Source organism: Solanum lycopersicum, chromosome 1, assembly GCF_036512215.1.
Source record: "Solanum lycopersicum chromosome 1, SLM_r2.1".
NCBI classification, from domain to species: Eukaryota; Viridiplantae; Streptophyta; class Magnoliopsida; order Solanales; family Solanaceae; genus Solanum; species Solanum lycopersicum.
In genome coordinates this window covers 9,616,954-9,638,384 of record NC_090800.1, presented here as the reverse complement: position 1 = coordinate 9,638,384, position 21,431 = coordinate 9,616,954, and the positions used below count along the sequence as shown (strand labels likewise).

At 34.6% G+C, this 21,431-nt stretch overlaps 1 protein-coding gene across 1 annotated transcript; it reads right to left on the bottom strand.

The window, feature by feature from the left end:
• Nucleotides 1-4,063: 4,063 nt before the first annotated feature.
• On the bottom strand, nt 4,064-15,629 carry LOC138340595 (uncharacterized). The gene is made up of 9 exons (XM_069292480.1): nt 15,250-15,629; nt 14,438-14,751; nt 13,958-14,059; nt 13,116-13,340; nt 12,727-12,968; nt 12,195-12,576; nt 11,544-11,636; nt 11,215-11,372; nt 4,064-4,231 (listed from the first exon to the last, which is right to left on the bottom strand). Exons 1-9 carry the CDS (start codon nt 15,627-15,629, stop codon nt 4,064-4,066), a joined length of 2,064 nt encoding a protein of 687 aa, XP_069148581.1.
• Nucleotides 15,630-21,431: the final 5,802 nt, after the last annotated feature.

Genomic DNA, 21,431 nt, shown 5'->3' with positions numbered 1-21,431 from the left:
GTGCTAGATTTTCTAGTAATGTAGATTCAAGTCCTCAATATTCAGATGACACATAGATTAATTTCCGATCTTCAGTTCAAAAACATTAAGGGTTAGTCGGTCATTCTTTTAGGACTCTAGACATATTTTTTTTGATTGCTCTTAGTATTTTAGTTTCTGTTTTGCTAGATATAGTTGGTGCATGTCCCATCATTTCTAGTATATTGGTAGTTAGATTCATTTTAGTAAATGGATATTCCCCCTTTATTATAACTTCTATGATATGTAGCTTCCGCGAAGTCTATTTAAGTTTCCATATTTGTGTTGTTATCATCGTATGCTAATGTCATGCCATCACTGTTATCTTAGGATCACTTATGGTCCCAGGTCCTTTGTCCTCACTTTCACATCCGGGGAGCACCCCCTAGATCTTCTTCCATCCGAAAAAATGATTCATCGATGTAACGAGCGTCGTCTTCCTCAATGAGGACTGATACTAGCTTCTTAGCTTATATCATTACATTCATAGGACAAAATGCGAAAAATTTAAATCAAGAGCATAAAAATTGGTCATATCTCATACATCAATGTAATAAAGCCACATATAGCCTATACAATGTTTACTACTCAAATAAAAAGGAAAGAACTAAAAGTCTTGTAACTAGAAAAACATCAAAAGCTTGATTGTGGTGCCATCAAAAAGTGTGGAGCTACACAACTTTGATGAGTGAGGATTCCAAGTTCTCCTTTAAATTCGTCTCAAAAGCCCTTAAACGACCGAAACCTATGATGCTACGGAAAAGGGATAAAATAGGGTTAGTACACAACTTGTACTAAGTATGATACCATATGCATACACATCATAAAATCATGCTGGAAAGGTATATTTCATTAAACCATACACTTTACTTTGAAATGTCTTATGCACATTCAAGAAAACCACACCAATGAATAAGACATATACGTTAAGTCAAGACCATGCAAATCACAAGACCAACCATGCTAAGTATGCTCAAGCTAATATGCATATCAACACATTTGAGGACATAATCAAGACAACTCTATCATAAAGTTATGACATCAACAAGCATGAATAAGAGTTTATTACAACATAAACAAAATAAGACCATTATTCATGAACCGTCATAAAGTAAACTAGTGCAATGACTTAGCAAGTCTCCATAACCTTACACATCAAGTAAACCAAATAAGAACCAGAACTAATGTCCAACTTCTCATTGAATATCATTTAGAGTACATATCATCATGCTTCAGCAATAGAGACCAAACACACGCTTATAAGTGAAAACAATCCTCATTTAGTATAACCAATATGCAAGATAATCATATGTATATCATATACCATTATAAGCATAAACATATATAAGAACATCCTCATAAGACTTCCCTCAAGGATAACTAGTGCAATATTTAGGTAGAATCTCATACCCCTACCTAGATTAAGTCAAACCCCTAAGGTCAGATTAGTTAGAGTGCATTCATTTCGTTCATTTACCCTTTTGTTAAACATTTTGCATTAACCGACATAGACCACATGAGATAATGTAGAATCCAGTGTCATGGAAACCTACACAAAAAAAAGGCGGACTACTTTCCAAGTAGTAACAAAACATGAACATAGCATCTAGGTGAATCCACTAGCTAGAATTCCTATGGGGGCAACATAGTTCAAGAACTAGGAGATATATTTGGCGCCCTCTTTATGATACATGCATTATAGTCTTTAATCTCATGAGTACATTAGCGATCCTACCTTCCCTATGTGGGAAGAGACACTCCTCATACTAGTTCAACTCGGTGCTAAGCTAAAGTCCCTTTTAAAATGTCTTTAATGCCTTTTTTAATCATCATAGCTTAATGTAGGTAATAGGGTCTATCCCTTATATATTAATTATCATCATAGATCAATAAGAATTTCAATATTAGTTTTCTTTCATCACAATTCATACAAGTGAGGTTGGGACATTTACATAGTCACATCATAATAAGGCACATTGGTAAGTTATCAATATCCTTATATCATTTACATCTTATCCAACAACTCACAATCAATAGTTCAAGACATTTGAATTCAACATAATACCAACCCTATCAATCTTAATATAAGGTATACTTCAATGCAACATCATCAATTGATAACAAAAAATTACAATTGAAGTAAAGAATAGAGATCCCAAGACACACTCAATCTCCTTCACAATGCCATTATCAAGGTCTTAAAATAACCCTACAACTCAACCCAATAATAGTATAATAGAACCACATAATAGTTACAAATATAATAACAAGTCCAAATGAATCATTATACAACAATCCATCACTAGTTCATAGCCTAGAATTAGAGACTTAGATCAAATTCATAACCTACTTCACAACCTAGGTAAATTAATCAAGAAATAGTATAATTGGATAACAAGATATCACAATCTACTCATAATTAGCATAATAACACCAAGGATGGTAATTCACACATCAACCAAACCAATTATGTCAATATTATACAATTCAATTCAAAATCACCACCTAGTGTTGAGGGGAATACGTCATCTTCTACAATTGAGACTAATGCATCAAGATGTAAAATAATTGAGTTATAATACATTTTAATATACTCATTATATCCAAATAAATCATAAACAAAGCAATTCACAAGATCAATTTCGTATTGGAAGAAAATCCACTTGAATGTTATCTTTCTGAAATCATTTTTAATTTTATCAATACCTTGTTGATTGATGAATTTTGATGTATAAACAAGAACATTAGTAGATCTATAACCCTCTTTACCTTGAATTCTATGGTGTTCTTTTACTTGTGAGAAAGAAAAGGAGGAGCAATAAGGGTGTTGGAAATTATGAGAATTACGTTAGTTTAAATAGGATAGGCTCTTTATATAGGTCATTAAAAAACTTAATTAGACTTCCGTTAACCCCTAACTAATTACCAAACCACCTAATTAATTGATTTTACTTACCTTAAAACGTGCAGCAAAACAGTGGACTCCACAGACTAGACCACATCTATGGTCCATTTATCAAATGAAGTCAAAGGGACCAACCGTCCTTTTGGTCTGTTGGTTTGTTCAGAGACTTATCAAGAAAGGATTCCCATGGATTTGGATAAGTTACCCAGCGATGCCCCATCAATTGATTTAAACTTGTTTGTGGACATTGCTTTTGGCAGCTATTTGCCAAATTGCAAGGGTCCTCTTCAATAGCCCTTTTTTGGTCCTTGGGGAGTCATACTCAGATGTTTTTACAATAAACTATTTCTAATAAGTGTTAGACACCCTTCCAAAATGACTGATACACACTATTTTGACCTTAAAATAGTGAGACAACCTTGAGATACTCGTGTTTGGCTCTAGATTAGGCCTTACGCATCATTTGTATCTTGGAATTCCATTATACTATCAATAACACATCTTAAAGTGTTTCTTCATTGTGTTATACTCGTGTACCATCTTTCAAATAGAGAATGTTTTCGTTGTTACGAGTTTCAGGATCAGCTTTGATTGTCTCATAGATTCGGTTGATTAATAGGATATTACTTTTCTCTTGATCATTATACTATTAACTAGTTGTAATTATTCCTATATTATAGGAATGTTTGCAGTCTTTTAGTAGTCCGTGTTCTGTGATAGTTGTATTTCCCCTCTACTTATTTAATTAACTTGAAGTTCAATAAATATTATTCTTCATATTACAATTCTCTTATTGTTCCAACTATTAATATCATTGTAAATTAACATAAGAATTATTATGATAGTCTGCTTGGTATTTCCAATAAGGTTAGATACTTGGAAAAGAACTTACTTATAAAAGAATAGTATAAAGATACTTATAACTTACAAAGAGATATGAGGCAATTGTTGCTTCAATAGAAATAATAAAGATATGTCAAAACATATCTTTGAAGAGTTATTGTGTGCACTGTAGGCAGAAGAACAACAAAGAATGATTAGGCGTGAGGGATCCATTGAGGGAGCCTTACAAGACAAGTTTCATCTCGGTTCAAGTGCCAAGGGAAACAAAGGAAAAGGAAAGAAAGAAAATCATGGAAACTACGAAGAGACAACAACGACAAATGTGTTTCTGCAACTAAATACAACAGAGACGACAAATATCCTCCACACAAACATTGTGGGAGGAGAAATCATCCTTACATCAAGCATTGGAGGAAATCTAATATGAAATGCAGAAAGTGCCACAAGCTCTGTCATGTTGATTATCTGCAAAGAGAATGTATTACAACGACCAAAATTATGCACATATTATAGAACAACAACAAGAATCTCAACTATTTGTGGCCACCTCTTTTGTATGCAAAAATTCAGAAAGTTGACTTGTTGAAAATTGTTGTACGAACCACATGACAAGTGATGAAAAGCTTTTCAGAGGACTTGATAGATCAATTAAATCAATTGTAAGGATTATAAATGTAGAATACCTCTAAGAGCAAAGAAAGGGGACCGTAGTGATTGAAAGTTACTAAGGTACAAAACTTATATATGAAGTTTTATTTGTTCCTGAAATTGATTAGAGTTTATTTAATGTTTGGAAACTCCTAGAAAATGGATTTAAATTATTGTTTCAAGATAAAATGTGTCTGATCCATGATTCTATTGGGCAGGAAATATTTGAATTAAAATTATGGGAAAAAGGTTTTCCTTGAATCCCTTGAACGAGGAATACATAGATTTTCCAAGCCAGCTAAATGTAGCAGAAACATTGCACACAACGTTGGGGCACTTCACTCACAAAGCTTGATTGTTTATCAAAGGAGAAAAATGGTAAATGGCTTACCAAACATGGAGGAGAACTCCTCATATTGTAAGGCTTCCATGCTTGGAAACATACTAGACTTCCATTTAAAAATTTAACTTGGTGAGCTATAGAAAGTTGAAACTCATTCACATCGATCATTGCGGTCCACATAGAACTCCTTCACTCAATGGAAGCAAGTATTATGTTATCTTAATTGATGATTTGAAAAGAATTTATTTGATTTATTTTATGAATTTTTAGTCTGAAGATGCTGGAATATACCTCAGATATGTTCAATTCTCTTTGTGAACCATCTTGAATGGAGCAACAACTTATCTGTCCATTATTCTCCACAACAAAATGGAGTTAGTGAGGGAAAAAGTAAAACAATCATGGAGATGTTGAGATATTTATTGGAGGAGAAGTATCTACCAAAAAAGTTTTGGGCTGAAGCAACAATAACTAATGTTGTCTTGTTGATTAGAAAGCCTATGCGGGCCGTGGAAGAAAAGATTCCATTTGAGGCATGGTATGGTGTCAAACCTGTTTTGGAATAACTCAAGATATTTGAATGTATGTGTTTTTCTTAACTACAAAAAGGGTCATTTTGTTGAGTTTTTTTTATATCAATTTGTGGGAGTTTTTGACTCACATAAAAATAATTGAGACGGTTTTAGAAGGTACAACAATTACCTATGCCACGAGCATATTTGTGCTGGTTTAATAGAGACTCCATTTCGTCCGCCACAAATTGAATTTGCAATTTGTGGTGGTTTTCTAAATCAATTTGTGGTAATTCGTAACCCCATAAATATAATTTTAGAACTTGAATAATTACACTGTAAAAGGGTTTATAACTCACACAATATAGTCTCAATATCTTATTTATTATTTTTGAAAGGGGTTTTACCTTCTTTGTTTTTTTTTTTTTGTCATTTTACCCTCCCTAGGGGCTCCAATCCTTTTTTCTGACATGGTGACTCGAACTCGCAACCCATCCTACCACTTTTGCTCCTTTGGTGACTTGAACTAGAAACCTTTGGGTTAGAAGTAAGGGATGCTTAGATCAAACCAACTAACTCGCAGCATTAAGAAACTTGAATTTTACTATTATTAAGATAGACTACACTTACAATATTCAAGTTACAAAACAACATAACTCTTAATTCAGGAAAAATTGACATAATTATTTATCATATTTGATAGCTTAATGATAAAACGTTAACAAGTGATTTCACATCAAACAAATGTAAAAAAGGTAATATTGTAATTTAATTATAGTGATTTTAGTTAAATATTTATATTTATATTTTATTTTATCACAACAACATTATATATTTTTATAACATAATACTATTTTTTTTATATAGTATAAGATGAATTTCAAATTTTAATAAATTTATATTTAATTTTTAGATAAAGATATATTTTACATTTACATGTAAAAATAATCTTAACTATATAGTAATTAGGTCTTAATAGAACATCCTCATATTCAAAACTTGTCTTTAAAGTCAAATAATAAAATTTAAATGCACAAATTAATTTTATTAGATTTTGACATCTTAATCTTATTAAAAATAAATTATACCTATATCATCTCAAATGATTTCTCATTTTAAAGTCGAAACATGCTATTAATACATTATGGTGAAGGTTATTATTTTTTATTCTTAAATAATATTGTATGACAAAACATCTAACATACACTACTTTGAAAGATTCATCTCATGAAAATATATTTAAGTTAACTTACATAGTGCTCATTATCATGTAATAATCATCATATAAATTTACCTCTTACTTTGATGTGTGTGTTTGTGTGTGTCTATATATACACATACATACATACATACATATATATATATATATATATATATGTATATATATATCACATACGACCTCAATAAAGTTTTTATTTTAACAATTCAATTACATATTACAGAAGTAACATTTTCATCTATTATTTAACTCTCTTGAAATATGAACCTAAATATCTAAATTGTTTGTACTTTGATACCACAATTCAATTTACAACTTAATTTGATCTTCTCATTCTAATTAAACATGCAATATACATTATCAGTTGTATTTCTACTTTCAATGAATATATATATATATATATATATATATATATATATATATATATATATATATGTATATATATATCACATACGACCTCAATAAAGTTTTTAATTTAACAATTCAATTACATATTATAGAAGTAACATTTTCATCTATTATTTAACTCTCTTGAAATATGAACCTAAATATCTAAATTGTTTGTCCTTTGATACCACAATTCAATTTACAACTTAATTTGATCTTCTCATTCTAATTAAACATGCAATATACATTATCAGTTGTATTTCTACTTTCAATGATTACCTTGTTTTCTGAAGTGTTTTCTATCTTTCATGTTTTTTTTAATCTAATTCTAATATTTTTCAAGTGTAACAAATGGCTATGAATTGTGGCATTTTAAAATCTTCACAATTTTATGTAAGTTTAGGAGGTTATTACAAACCTCCACAATAAAAATGCTAAAAATTAAAATAAATTGGTGTTCCCAAAACCTCAAAAATTGGTGAAATTTAGGGAGGTTATAACAAGCCCCCGCATTAAAACTATCACAAAATAAGGTATATCCCATTGTTTAAAATAAACACTACAAAATGATTTTATTGTGGATTTTTTTATTTTATCTATAAATAAGCCTTTGCAAATTTGCCTTTTTTTTGTAGTAAAGGTTAAGAGAGACAAGCTAGATAACAAAGAAGATTTGGGAATCTTCATTAGCTATAGCTTATTTTCTAAAGCTGATAGGATCTTTCAACCTCAATCAGACAAGATTAGGGTAAGTAGAGACGTTCAATAAAATGGGAATTTAATGAGGAGTCTCGAGTTAAAAGCAATATTTCACAACTTGTTTATGATGACTTGGTTGATGATCAATGTATTAGGGAAACCGAGTCACTCTATGATATTTATGAGAGATGCAATGTTGCTTATTTTTTTAACCAGCCGAATATGAAGAAGTAAAAATCAATTAAAATTTGAATAATGCAATGAAGAAGGAGCTGACCACAATGGAAAAGAACCAAACTTGGACGCCGCTGGAAAGACCCCAAGATAGAAAAGTGACTGGAGTGAAATAGATTTTTTGAAAAAAGTTAAATCGAGATAGTTCAGTAAACAAGCACAAAGCAAGATTGGTGGTGTGAATTTATGCACAAGTTCGGGTTTTAGATTTCCATGAAAATTATGCTCCAATAGCCAAATTGGATACATTTCGTATGCTTTTGGCTATTCTGGCAAAAAAATAAATTAATCTTTCAAATGGACATGAAGTTTGCTTTCTTGAATGGTGTACTACGGGAAACAATATATGTTGAGCAGCCAGAAGGGTTTAGCATACGAGGGAATGAAAATATGGTTTATTTGTTAAAGAAAGCCCAATACGGACTAAAGCGATCTCCTATAGCCTTGTATAACTGAATGGATAATTATATGCTAGACTTAGAGTTTGAAAAAAGCTTGAGTGAATCGACATTTAATGTCAAGAAAGTTTTCTCTAACATTATTATTATTTCTCTTTATGTCGATGATTTAGTAATGACAGGATATAATATAGGGCTAAAGTAAGAATTCAAGAGGATATGATGAATGTCTTTGAAATGATTGATCTTTAATTCTTTAATTGGCCCTGTATTATTTCCTATCGCTAGAGATGTGAAGGTGGATAAAAGATGCATATTGGGATTGGAATATTTATAATTCAGAAGGATGTGTGTTGAACCAACTTACGATGATTCAATGATTTCTTGTGAGAAGAACGATGATGATTTTTGTGTTAGTGGCACTAGACCTTGCCAATAATTTATGGAATATGTGATCTTGTTATCCTGGAATGTTCAAACTTTGTAGTTTCTAGTTCTATTGAAGAATTCAAGCGAGTGAACAAAAGATGATTAGGAATAACGAGACATGTAAACTCGTTGAAAAACCTAAAAATATTCAAGTTATTTGAGTTAAATGGATGAACAGAGTAAAGTTGAATGCGGAAAAACTACCCTATGTATTCTATACAATTAGGAATTTCCTTTCATTTTAGAAATTAATAATTTTTCTGGACTTCTTCTACTAGTACTAAATCTGGTATTCGAAGTGTATTTTATTGTTGTTGAGTGGTTCGCTGACACTGTCATTTTAGGTACTGATGTACCGGTGAGTAATATTGTTCTAACCTCGAAGGATATCTTCTGTTAACCTTGGGTATTTGAGGGAAATAATTTTCTTAAGGGACACTATAAATTCTGTGGGCTCGATTTTCTTTGTTTGAGAAAAATCTATTTATGAGGTTTGTAATCAATCTTTGATTCTATTTTCTCTGTTAGTTTAATTTTGTTGTTTTGAAAATATTCTTTAAACTTTGTTCTTTTGTATCAAGTTCTTTAAGGTTTTTTTCTATCTAACTAAGTAATACAACATGAACAATAATTTCTGTCTCCTTTTTAATCTCCTGTGGAGTTGAATTTCTGCCAAAAACTAATCTAATTTCTTTCTCTCTTTTTGTTACGACCCAAATCGGTCCGCGAGTGGCACCCACACTTACCCTCCTATGTGAGACAAGCAACAAATCGAAACCCCAATGTTTACCTATTTTCCAATCATAACTAACAAAATACAATGCGTAAGACTTTTAAAACTCATTAATATAACCAATAAATAACTTCTAAAACTTAATACTTATTATTCCCAAAATCTGGAAGTCATTATCAAAAGAACATCTATCTTTAAATTACTAAATCTAAAAGTATCTGAGAAGCTAAAACAAGTAAACAAATGGTCTATGTCCGAACTTCAAGGACATCAAGACATGAATTAGAGAGAATCCAGTCCGAGCTAGAAGTAATAGCTCACCCTGAAATCTTATATGTTGAAGTCTGGCTAGAGTTGCGGACGAGTTGAAGTCGATGGCACGTTTGTTGCACCCCACAAATAACAAAGGGAAAAATACAAGTATGGGTCAGTACAAGGAACACGTACTGAGTAGGTATCATCGTCCAACTCAAAATAGAAAGCAATATATATCGAATAATAATATAAAATCGACTACCATACACAACAGGTGACAACAACAAGTACAATAACCATTGGCCACAACACCAAGCACACCTGTGAGAACTCAAGCCTCCACTCCGTAGTCACTTATGAATTAGGTTCTTCAAATCTGAGTATATTAGCATAATTCAAAATTCATTCTCTTTTTCGTTCTTGTGTCGGAACGTGACAATCTAATCCCCTAATACCATGTGTTGGAACGTGACACTCCGATCCCCTACTATTTTTGTGTCGGAACGTGACACTCCGATCCCCTACTATCCTGGTGTCGGAACGTGATACTTTGATCCCCTACTATCCTGGTGTCAGAACGTGACACTCCGATCCCCTACCTTCTTTGTCGAAACGTGACACTCCGATCCCCTAATACTATGTGTCAGAACGTGACACTCCGATCCACTAATCTCATTCTATTAGTTCATCAATCATTCTTTATACCTAGTTGTAATCTTACTAGAGAGATTTGAGGATTAAAGATTTATTAACCTCCACATTCTAATCCATCACAATTACATAATCACATCATGCAACACACAATCAATTATATAGAAGATTTAACAAAATTACCCAATACATATCAATCGTTATTTAGAGTTTACTACGGAATAGCATAAACCATAACCTACCTCATCCAAAGGATCGTGATCAAGCGAGGTATCCCCCAAAACCATTGCTTTCCTCTGCGTTCTCTCTAGCTCTCGCTTGTTCGTCCCTCTATTCTTTTTTTTTCCTCTCCAATTTCTTTATCTTTTACCCTAATTATCATATAACTCATTATGATGAAAGTAGCCCATTATTTAGGTTTAAGTTGTCTCCTTTAACCCCCAAGTAATTGAATTATTAACATTAACCCACTAACTTTATAATTATAAGCATGAATAGTCCAAAACACCCCTTTTAAAACTTTAGCAGAATTCCGACCCGAGTGAACTTACGGATCCTGTGACGGTCCGTCCTGCAGGTCCGTCATAAAGTTCATAGAGTTAATTCTGTGGAATGATTTGTGACGGTCCGTCCTGCCAACGACGGTCCGTCCTGCCATTCCATCGTAAAGTTTAGAGAGTCGATCTCAGTATCCAAATTTTTCATAGTTTAAGTGTTTTGGAACAAGACCCTCGACGGTCCGTCGTGACCGTGACGGTCCATCGTGTGGTCCGTCAACACAGTTAGTTATTTTCAAAACTAAACTCTACTGCTCGAATCGACTAAACAGTTCGTTACAATAGATACCAATTTACCCATCGTTCGTCCTCGAATAATCACAGCAAGAAAAACGAGGGCGAGAAAGAGTACGTGAGTCTATAAAGAGATGTGGATATTTTACTTGCATATCAGCCTCTTTTTCCCAAGTGGACTCTTCAACTGGCCGATTCTTCCATTGAACTTTGATGGATGCAATCTCCCTTGATATCAACTTGCGGATTTCTCTATCTAGAATAGCAACAGGCTCCTCCACATAAGACAAATTCTTATCATGAAGAACTGAATCCCAGCGAATAATGTAGTTTCCATCCCCATGGTATCTTTTCAGCATAGACACATGAAATACCGGGTGCACTCCTGAGAGTCCTGGAGGCAAAACTAATTCATAAGCCACCTCCCCTACTAGCTTAAGTACTTCAAATGGTCCAATATGCCTTGGGCTTAGCTTACCTCTTTTACCAAACCACATCACCCCTTTCATGGGTGAAACCTTCAACAAGACTTTCTCACCGTCCATAAAATCCACGTCTCTAACCTTTCGATCTGCATATTCGTTCTACCTACTCTGAGCTGCTAAAAGCTTTTCTTGAATGAATTTCACTTTCTCTAATAATTCCCTTAGAAGATTAGTACCCCATGGTATTACCTCAAATGCATCTAACCAACCAATGGGAGACCTACATCTCCGCCCATAAAGTGCCTCAAATGGGGCCATATCAATACTTGAGTGATAACTATTATTGTATGAGAACTCTACTAAGGGTAAGAAGTTATCCTAATGATCGCCAAATTCTATCAGACATGCACGAAGCATATCCTCCAACACCTGAATCGTTCGCTCAGACAGTCCATCTGTCTGAGGGTGGAATGCGGTACTAAGATCCAACCTAGTACCTAATTCTGCATGCAATGTTCTCCAAAACATCGAAGTAAATTACCTACCTCTATCTGGTATGATGGAAAGTGGAACTCCATGCAATAGAACGATTTATGAGATATAGGGTTTGGCTAACTTCTCTGCATTATAAGTCACCTTGACCGGAATGAAGTGAGTAGACTTAGTTAATCTGTCCACAATTACCCCAATAGAATAAAACTTACCCAATGTCTTTGGAAGACCAACCACGAAGTCCATTGCAATTCTCTCCCACTTCCATTCAGGAATGGGCATTCTCTGAAGTCTTCCTCCGGGTCTCTGGTGTTCATACTTTACCTGTTGACAATTCGGGCATTGGGTGACAAAATCAACAATGTCACGCTTCATCCTACTCCACCGAAAATGCTGCTTTAGGTCACGATACAACTTGGTTGCACCAGGATGTATAGAATATCCTGAACTATGAGCCTCTATAAGAATAGTGTGGATCAAATCATCAACACGAGGCACACCTACCCTTCCATTAATTTTCAAAACACCTTCCTCATCAATTTTTGCCTCTTTAGCTTCCCCTCGCAATACCATATCTCGAATTCGGCTCAGCTTCTAATCATCAAACTGTTTTCCCTGAATCTTGTCAAAAAAAGAAGACCTTGCCTCCACACAGGCCAAAAATCCTCCTTTCTCTAGTACTTCCAGCCTTATAAAGTCATTAGCCAAAGTCTGAACCTCTCTAGCAATTGGGCGTCTAGAAACCTGTAAGTGAGCTAGACTTCCCATGCTCCCTGCTTTTCTACTTAAAGCATCAACCACCACATTTGCTTTTCGTGGGTGATACAGAATAGTAATATCATAGTCCTTCAACAGTTCCATCCACCTTCTCTGCCATAAATTCAAATCTTTCTGAGTAAAGACATACTGTAAGCTACGATGATCTGTGTAAACTTCTGTCTTAACCCCATATAGATAGTGTCTCCATTGCTTTAATGCAAATACAACTGCAGCCAATTCCAAATCATGGGTCGGATAGTTACGTTCATGCACCTTTAATTGCCTTGAAGCATAAGCAATTACATTCCTTTCCTGCATTAGCACTGCACCCAACCCAGAATAACATGCATTGCAATAAACAATGAAATTCTTACCTTCCACTGGCAAGGTAAGAATTGGTGCGGTAGTCAGCAAGGTCTTGAGATTCTTGAAGCTGTCTTCACATTCATCCGACCATACAAATGGAACATTATGCTTAGTCAAGTTTGTCAGTTGGGAAACGACCGAAGAAAATCCCTTAACGAATTGACGGTAGTAGCTAACTAAACCAACAAAGCTCCTTACCTCTGAAACATTAGTAGGTCTTACCCAATTTCTCACTGTTTCAATCATAGAAGGATCCACCATCACTCAATCCTTAGAAACCACGTGCCCCAAGAAGGACACTGAATCTAGCCAAAACTCACACTTGGAGAATTTGGCATAAAGCCTTTTCTTTCTCAACAACTCCAATACAATTCTCAAATGCTCCTCATGTTCCTTCTTGCTCTTTGAGTATATCAGTATATCATAAATAAATACGATAACAAAGAGATCCAGATATGTCTTAAAAATCCCATTCATCAGGCTCATGAAAGCAGCAGGGACATTCGTAAGACCAAATGACATTACTACGAATTTATAATGCCCATACCTTGTGCGAAAAGCAGTTTTTGGCACATCTACTGCCCGTATTTTCAATTGATGATAACCGGACCTCAAGTTAATTTTAGAGAAGACACAAGCACCTTGTAACTGATCGAACAAATCATCAATGCGAGGAATGAGATACTTATTCTTAATAGTTACCTTATTCAACTACCGGTAGTCTATGCACATCCGAAAACATCCATCTTTCTTCTTCACAAAAAACACAGGAGCACCCCAAGGGGATGAACTTGGTCTGATAAAACCTTTACCTAACAACTCCTGAAGTTGAGCCTTTAACTCCCTTAACTCCGCTGGGCCATTCTATAAGGCGGAATAGAAATGGGGCAAGTATCCGTCTCCAGATCAATACAAAAATCAATATCCCTATCTGGTGGCATACCAGGAAGATCTGCAGGAAACACATCCGGGAACTCGCAGACTATCGAAACGGACTCAATCGAAGGTACTTGGGAAGTATCATCCCTTAGATGGGCCAAGAAAGCTAAACAACCCTTACTAACCATCCTCTTAGCACAAAGAAAGGAGATAATACGAACGGGGGTGGAAATGTAGTCACCCTCCCACACTAACGGATCTGTCCCAAGCTTGGCAATTGTCACAGTTTTAGCATTACAATTTAAGATTGCAAAATTTGGAGAAAATCAAGTCATACCCAGAATTACATCAAAATCAACCATTTCTAAAATAATCAAATCTACATGAGTAGTGCTCCCCACAAAATTAACAAGACAAGACCTATACACCTTCTCAACTATCACAGACTCACCCACGAGAGTAGAGACACGAATCGGCATGTCAAGCAAATCACAAAGTAAATCAAGGTCAGTAGCAAATGAGGAAGATACATATGAAAATGTGGATCCAGGATCAAATAATACAGAAGCCATGCAATCACAGACCAAATGATTACCTGTGATGACAGCATTAGATGTCTCTTCTTTAGACCTCCAGGGGAAAGCATAACAAGGGGCCCTATCACCTGTCTTCCCGTTGCCCCTACCATGTAGCGCTGCAGTAGCTCCAGTTTGCCCGCCACCCCGGTTGATTTGGTGACCTCCATTACCTTGGCCACCACGTCCTCTAGAATAGCAGCCTCTTCCATGAGCACCTCTACCTGTAACTATTGGGGGTCTGTAACTTTATTTTGGACAATGCCTCCTAATATGTCCAGTCTCTCCATATCCATAACACTCTCTGGGGTCAAGCATAGGTCTCTTTGAGAACGACGAAGTCAGGGGATAACCTCAAAACTCAGAGGAATGTTGGCTGGTCTGCGATGGAACCCCAGCTACGGCCTGCAGTGAAGACTGAATAGGTCGGGCTGGGTAATCTCCTGAACTCTGCCCCCTTGAGTATGAACCACTAAACTAGCCTCCCTTACGAAAGTTCTTAGATGTCGACGCCATGGTCAAGTTGTCTGGCTTCACTCCCTTCACCTCTATCACAAAATCAACCACTTCCTGAAAGGATTTTACTGCAGTAGCTACCTGTAAGGCTGGGATTTGCAAATCTGACCTCAACCCCTTCAGAAAATGGCGAATCCGCTCTTGTGGACTGAAGCAAAGCAGGGTGGCATACCTGGATAGTGCATGAAACTTAGCCTCATAAGCATTAACAGAAATTCTGCCTTGTTCTAAGCTTAGGAACTCATCTCTCCTCTTGTCCCTCAAAGTGCAGGGTATATACTTTTCCATGAATAAGTTGGAGAATGATGCCCATGTAATAGGTGGTGCCTGTGCTGGTTGAAATTTAACATACGACCGCCACAACATTTTGGCATTTCCCTGAAACTGATAGGTCACAAACTCAACACCGAATCGTTCTACTATGTCCATCTTATGTAGCAGTTCATGAAAATCGACCAGAAAATCATACGCATCCTCAGATTCAGCACCCTTGAAAACTGGAGGTTTCAACTTCAAGAATTTAGTGAGGAGTTCATCCTTATAACTCGTCATTATAGGCCCTGTTGTCAATCGAGAGAATGTGCCTATTTCAAATGATGCATCCATGCGGGGAGCCGCAACAACTATATGTTGTACTCCCAGAACCTGGGGTGCTGGTGCAGAAACACTGGAGGTGTCTGACCCTGATCAGATAACCCACTAAGATAAGCAAGAACCTGGTTAATCATGTATGGGGTAGGTTGGGGTGGAAATTCCTCATCTTGCACCTGCTCAATTTCTCCTTCCTCACCCTCTCTTACTACCTCGTCAGTCCGTAGAGGAATCACCGCCCTATTACTTGCTGGACCAGGTGTTCGTCCTCTACCTCTAGAGGACGTTCCTCTGCGACCTTTACCGCGGCCTCTTGCCATTGCTCCTTCTCGAGCTACAGCCCCAGTGGCTGGCTCAGACGCACCCTGTCTTGCCGGTGTTGGTGTTGGCACAGTCGTTGCTTTGATACCAAGTTTGTCACGACCCAAATCGAGCCGCGAGTGGCACCCACACTTACCCTCATATGTGAGCGAACCAACAAATCCAAACCCCAATGTTTACCAATTTTCCAATCATAACGAACAAAATACAATGCGGAAGACTTTTAAAACTCATTAATATAACCAATAAATAACTTCTAAAAATTAATACTTATTATTCCCAAAATATGGAAGTCATCACTACAAGAACATCTATCCTCAAATTACTAAATCTAAGAGTTTCTAAGAAGCTAAAACAAGTAAACAGATGGTCTATGTCCGAACTTCAAGGACATCAAGACAAGAATGAGAGAGAATCCAGTCCGAGCTAGAAGTAATATCTCACCCTGAAATCTGATATGCTGAAGTCTGGCTAGAGTTGTGGACAAGTCGAAGTCGATGGCACGTTTGCTGCACCCCACAAATAACAAAGGGAAAAATACAAGTAGGGGTCAGTACAAGGAACACGTACTGAGTAGGTATTATCGGCCAACTCAAAATAGAAAGCAATATATATAGAATAATAATATAAAATCTACTACATACTCAACAGGTGACAACAACAAGTACAATAACCATTGGCCACAACACCAAGCACACCTATGAGGACGCAAGCCTCCACACAATACTCATTTGGGAAATAGGTTCTTTAAATTGAGTATATTAACATAATTCAAGATTCATTCTCTTTATTCTCCTTGTTTTGGTACGTGACACTCTGCTCCCCTACTACTACGTTTTGAAATGTGACACTCTGATCCCCTAATTCTACGTGTCGGTTCGTGACACCCGATTCCCTAATTCTACATGTCGGTTCGTGACACCCGATCCCTTAATTCTATGTGTGAGTTCGTGACACCCGATCCCCTAATTCTACGTGTCGGTTCGTGAAACCCGATCCCCTAATTCTCATTACTTTAGTTCGTCAAGCCTTCTTTTATGTCAAGGCATTATCATTAATAACGAGGGATTAAGGTTTAAGATTCACAGCCTCATCTTTCTAATCCATTACAATTACATAGTCTTATCATGCAACCACACAATTAAGCATATAGAAGTCTTTACAATACCACCCAATAAATATCATTCGCTATTTAGAGTTTACTATGAAATAGCATAAACCATAACCTACCTCAACCGAAGAATCATGATCAAGCAAGCTACTTCTCAATGCGTTTGCTTTCCTCTTCGCTTCTCCCTTTTCTCGCTCGTTCTCCCTCTCTCTATTCTTTCTATTTTTCATTTTTTTAAATTTCTCTTTGTTTTACCCTAATTACCATATAATTCATTATGATGAAAATACCCCATTATTTATTTCCATATTATCCTTTTAATCCTCAACTAAATAACTTATTAACATTAACCCTCTAATTTTATAATTTTTATCATGAATAGTCCAAAACAGCCCTTTTTAAAACTTTAGCAGGAATCCGACCCAGGTGGAATTACGCACCCTGTGACGGTTCGTCATGACAGTGACGGTCCGTCCTGCAGGTCCGTCACTTAGTTCAGAGAGTTAATTTTTGTTGTAAGGTTTGTGACGGTCCGTCGTGTCTACGGCGGTCCTTCCTGCAGTTCCGTCGCGAATTTCAAAGAGTCGATCTCAGTATCCAATAATCAGAATTTCAGTGTCGTGGAACGAAACCCCCTCGACGGTCCATCGCGCCCATGATGGTTCGTCGTGGGATCCGTCGACCCAGTCAGTTATTATTAGAAATAGACTCTATTGCTCGAATCGACTAAACAGGTCGTTACACTTTTTTTAGATTCAGCATTTTCAAAAAGTTGTAATAAAATTAACCAAAATTATTATATGGGGTGTAATCCTTTAGAAGAATTTCACAAATTTTATATCTATTGTATATAATTTCAAAAATCATATTTTAGAATGTATGTACCACAACATATGTCATTTTCAATCTCATATATAATGATGTTGAAAATGAAAAATACACTCTATTTAAAATGGAATATGAATTAAATAGAAGAAACGAAATAAATTGTGTGAGACAAACAAAATTTAGGAGAGAATTTGAATTTTTTCTGATATTTGAACTTAAGCTTTAGGATATTCCATATCCTCAAAAGACTTTACAGTCGTGGATTACTCTAAATTTTTTTTCATTAAATTTTGCTCTTTTTAATAAATGCCCAAAATTCATATACTCTTAACCGGCATATATCAAAAATACATATCTTTTCTTTGTTAGATACATATATTTGCAAAAAAACTCTGACAGAAATTGTAATTTGAAAAATTGGTTTTTTTCAAATGTCTAGTTAGGATAAATAGTAGTGTGTTTTACATGGTTTTCATACGTACCCCAAATAAGTACCATATTAATTTGTGTAGCTTAAAATAATACTAATACCAAACAAATGCACACAAATATTTGGATTTTATGTTTCTCATTAAAAGACATAAAAATACAGGTAGAGTTAAAATCCATCGAATTTTATTTTAACCATTCAGTTAGATATTATAGGAGTAACACTTTCATCTATTATTTCAATCTCTTGAAAGAATTAACCTAAATATGTAAATTGTTTGTACTTTGATACCGCAATTCAATTAAAAGTTAATTGGCCCTTCTCATACTAATTAACATGCAATATATAAAATAAGTTGTATTTCTACTTTCCATGATTACCTTATTTTTTTAAAGTGTTTCCTATTTTTCATTTTTTTTATTTATTTCCTATTTTTTTTACAAGTGTAACAAATTATTATGAATTGTGGCATTTAAAAAGTTTACAACTTGATGTAAGTTACACAAGTTATCACAAATCTTGACAATAAAACTTCTACAAATTATAATAAATTGTGGTGTTCACAAAACCTCACAAAATTGGTGCATTTTGTGAAGGTTATCACAACCCCTGCAGTAAAATCGTCACAAAATAAGTTATATCCCATGGGTTATAATAGACGCTACAAAATGATTTATAGTGGAGTTTTTTTAAAATTTCCATAAATAAACCTTTGCATATTAGCCTTTTTGATGTAGCAAAGGTTAAGAGAGACAAACTAAATAAGAAGGAAGATTTGGGAATCTTCATTAGCTATAGCTGATTTCCTAAAGCTTATAGGATCTCTCAATATCAATCATACAAGATTAGGGTACTTAAAGACGTTCAATTCCATGAGGATGATCAATGGGAATGGAATGAGGAGCCTCGATTTAAGAACAAAAATTCATAACTTGAATATGATGAGTTGGTGCTTGATAAACCTATTAGGGAAGCCAGGTCTCTTTATGGTATTTATGAGAGATGCAATGTTGCTTTTTTTTTGAGCCAGTAGGATATGAGGAAGCAAAAAAGGATTAGAATGTGAAAAATTCAATGGAGGAGATGACCCTGATAGAAAAGAACCAAACTTGGAAGCTCGTGGAAAGACCCCAAGATAGAAAAGTGATTGGAGTTAAATGAATTTTTCGAAAAAAGTTTAATCGAAATAGTTCGGTGAAAAAGCACAAAGCTAGATTGGTGGTGAGAAGCTATGCACAAGTTCGGGGAGAAGATTTTTATGAAACTTATACCCCAAAAGCCGAATCGGGTACATTTCGTATGTTTTAAGAATTGATTTTTCAAATGAACATGAAGTTTTCTTTCTTGAATGGTCTACTACATGAAGAAATATATGTTGAACATCCATAAGGGATCAATATATGACGGAATGAATATATGGTTAATGTGTTAAACAAATCTCTATACGGACTAAAGTCAACTCCTATAGCTTGGTAAAACTGAATGGATAATCATTTGCTAACTTAGGCTTTGAAAAAAGTTTAAGTGAATCTACTCTTTATGTCAAGAAAGTTTATTCTAACATTATTATTATTTCCCTTTATTTCGATAATTTAGTAGTGACAGGATATAAATCAACAAAAATAATTTTATGAGGTGTAATCCTTTAGAAGAATTTCACCAATTTTATAACCATTATATATAATTTAAAGTATTAAGTTTCAGAATGTATGTACCACAACTATATGTCATTGTCAATCTCAGATATAATGATTTTGAAAAAAAGAAGAATACACACTATTTAAAATGGAATATGATTTAAATAGATGAAACATAATAAAATCAGAGAAACGAACTAAATGTAGGAGAGAATATGATTTTCTTTTTGATAAATTAAATTTATCTTTAGGTTACTCCATATCCTCGAAAGACTTCATTATCGTGGATTACTCTTTATTTTTTGTCAGTAAATTATGCTCTTTTTATTAACTACCCCAAATACGTATACTCTTAACATGTGTATATAAAAAATACATATCTTTTCTCCATTAGATACATATATTTGCAATAAAACTTTGGCAGAAATTGTATTTTGAAAATTTTCTTTTATTCAATGTTTTAAGAACAATAGTAGTGTGTGTTACATTGTTTTCATACGTACCCCAGATAAGTACCATACTAATTTGAGTAGCTTAATATAATACTAATACCAAAAAATTTCAAAAATTATATTTAGATTTTATTTTTCTTATTAAAAGACATCAAATATAAGTAGAGTTGAGTAAGAAAATATTGCCTGAACCCTATAAAAATAATGAGTTAGGTTGGGTCAACATCATTAACCAAGCCCATTTTTGTGGCACTATACCTTTTTGTGACGCTACTCTCTAAAGTTTTACCCAAAAATATTTATTTCCTCAAACTTTTTACTATTTAGTGTTAAAGTTCCATGCTGATTCTTTCTTCTTCTTCGCTGATAATCTTTGTGCAGTTATAACTCATCTAGCTACACAAATGTTCGTCTTTCGTCTAGACGATTATGATCTTAATTTTATGTTGATGAAGTACACTGGTAAGTTCTATGAGGGAAAAATCGAACTTCTCTTCATGATAGATTAGGGGATGAAACAACTTTATCGTTAACATCTCATCAGGATCATTTAACAAAAACAGAGGTAATGTTTTCCTTCATTTTATTTAATACAAATTCGATGGATTGAAACCCATAAATTATACAAAGGCCACCATCTATATCTTTATCTATGAATAAGAAATTCGAATCAATCATCTAGATTTGGATCTATAAAAATGGAATTATAATGAATCTTCTAGATCTGGATCTATGAAAAAGGAATTCTAATCAATTGTTTTCTTAGGTTCTTTTGTCTCATTGCGCTGCTTCACTATTGAAGTTGAAGGAATATTGATTGTATAGAAATGTTAACCGAATAAGGGAATACATATGAAATATATATAGGAGATATAAGAAGGAGTACTAATCCTAATAGGACTAGGATAACAGGACTGAATGTCTCGGAGTAATCAAGCCCATACTCTTGATTGTAGACTTTAGCAACCAAACGAGCCTTGTACC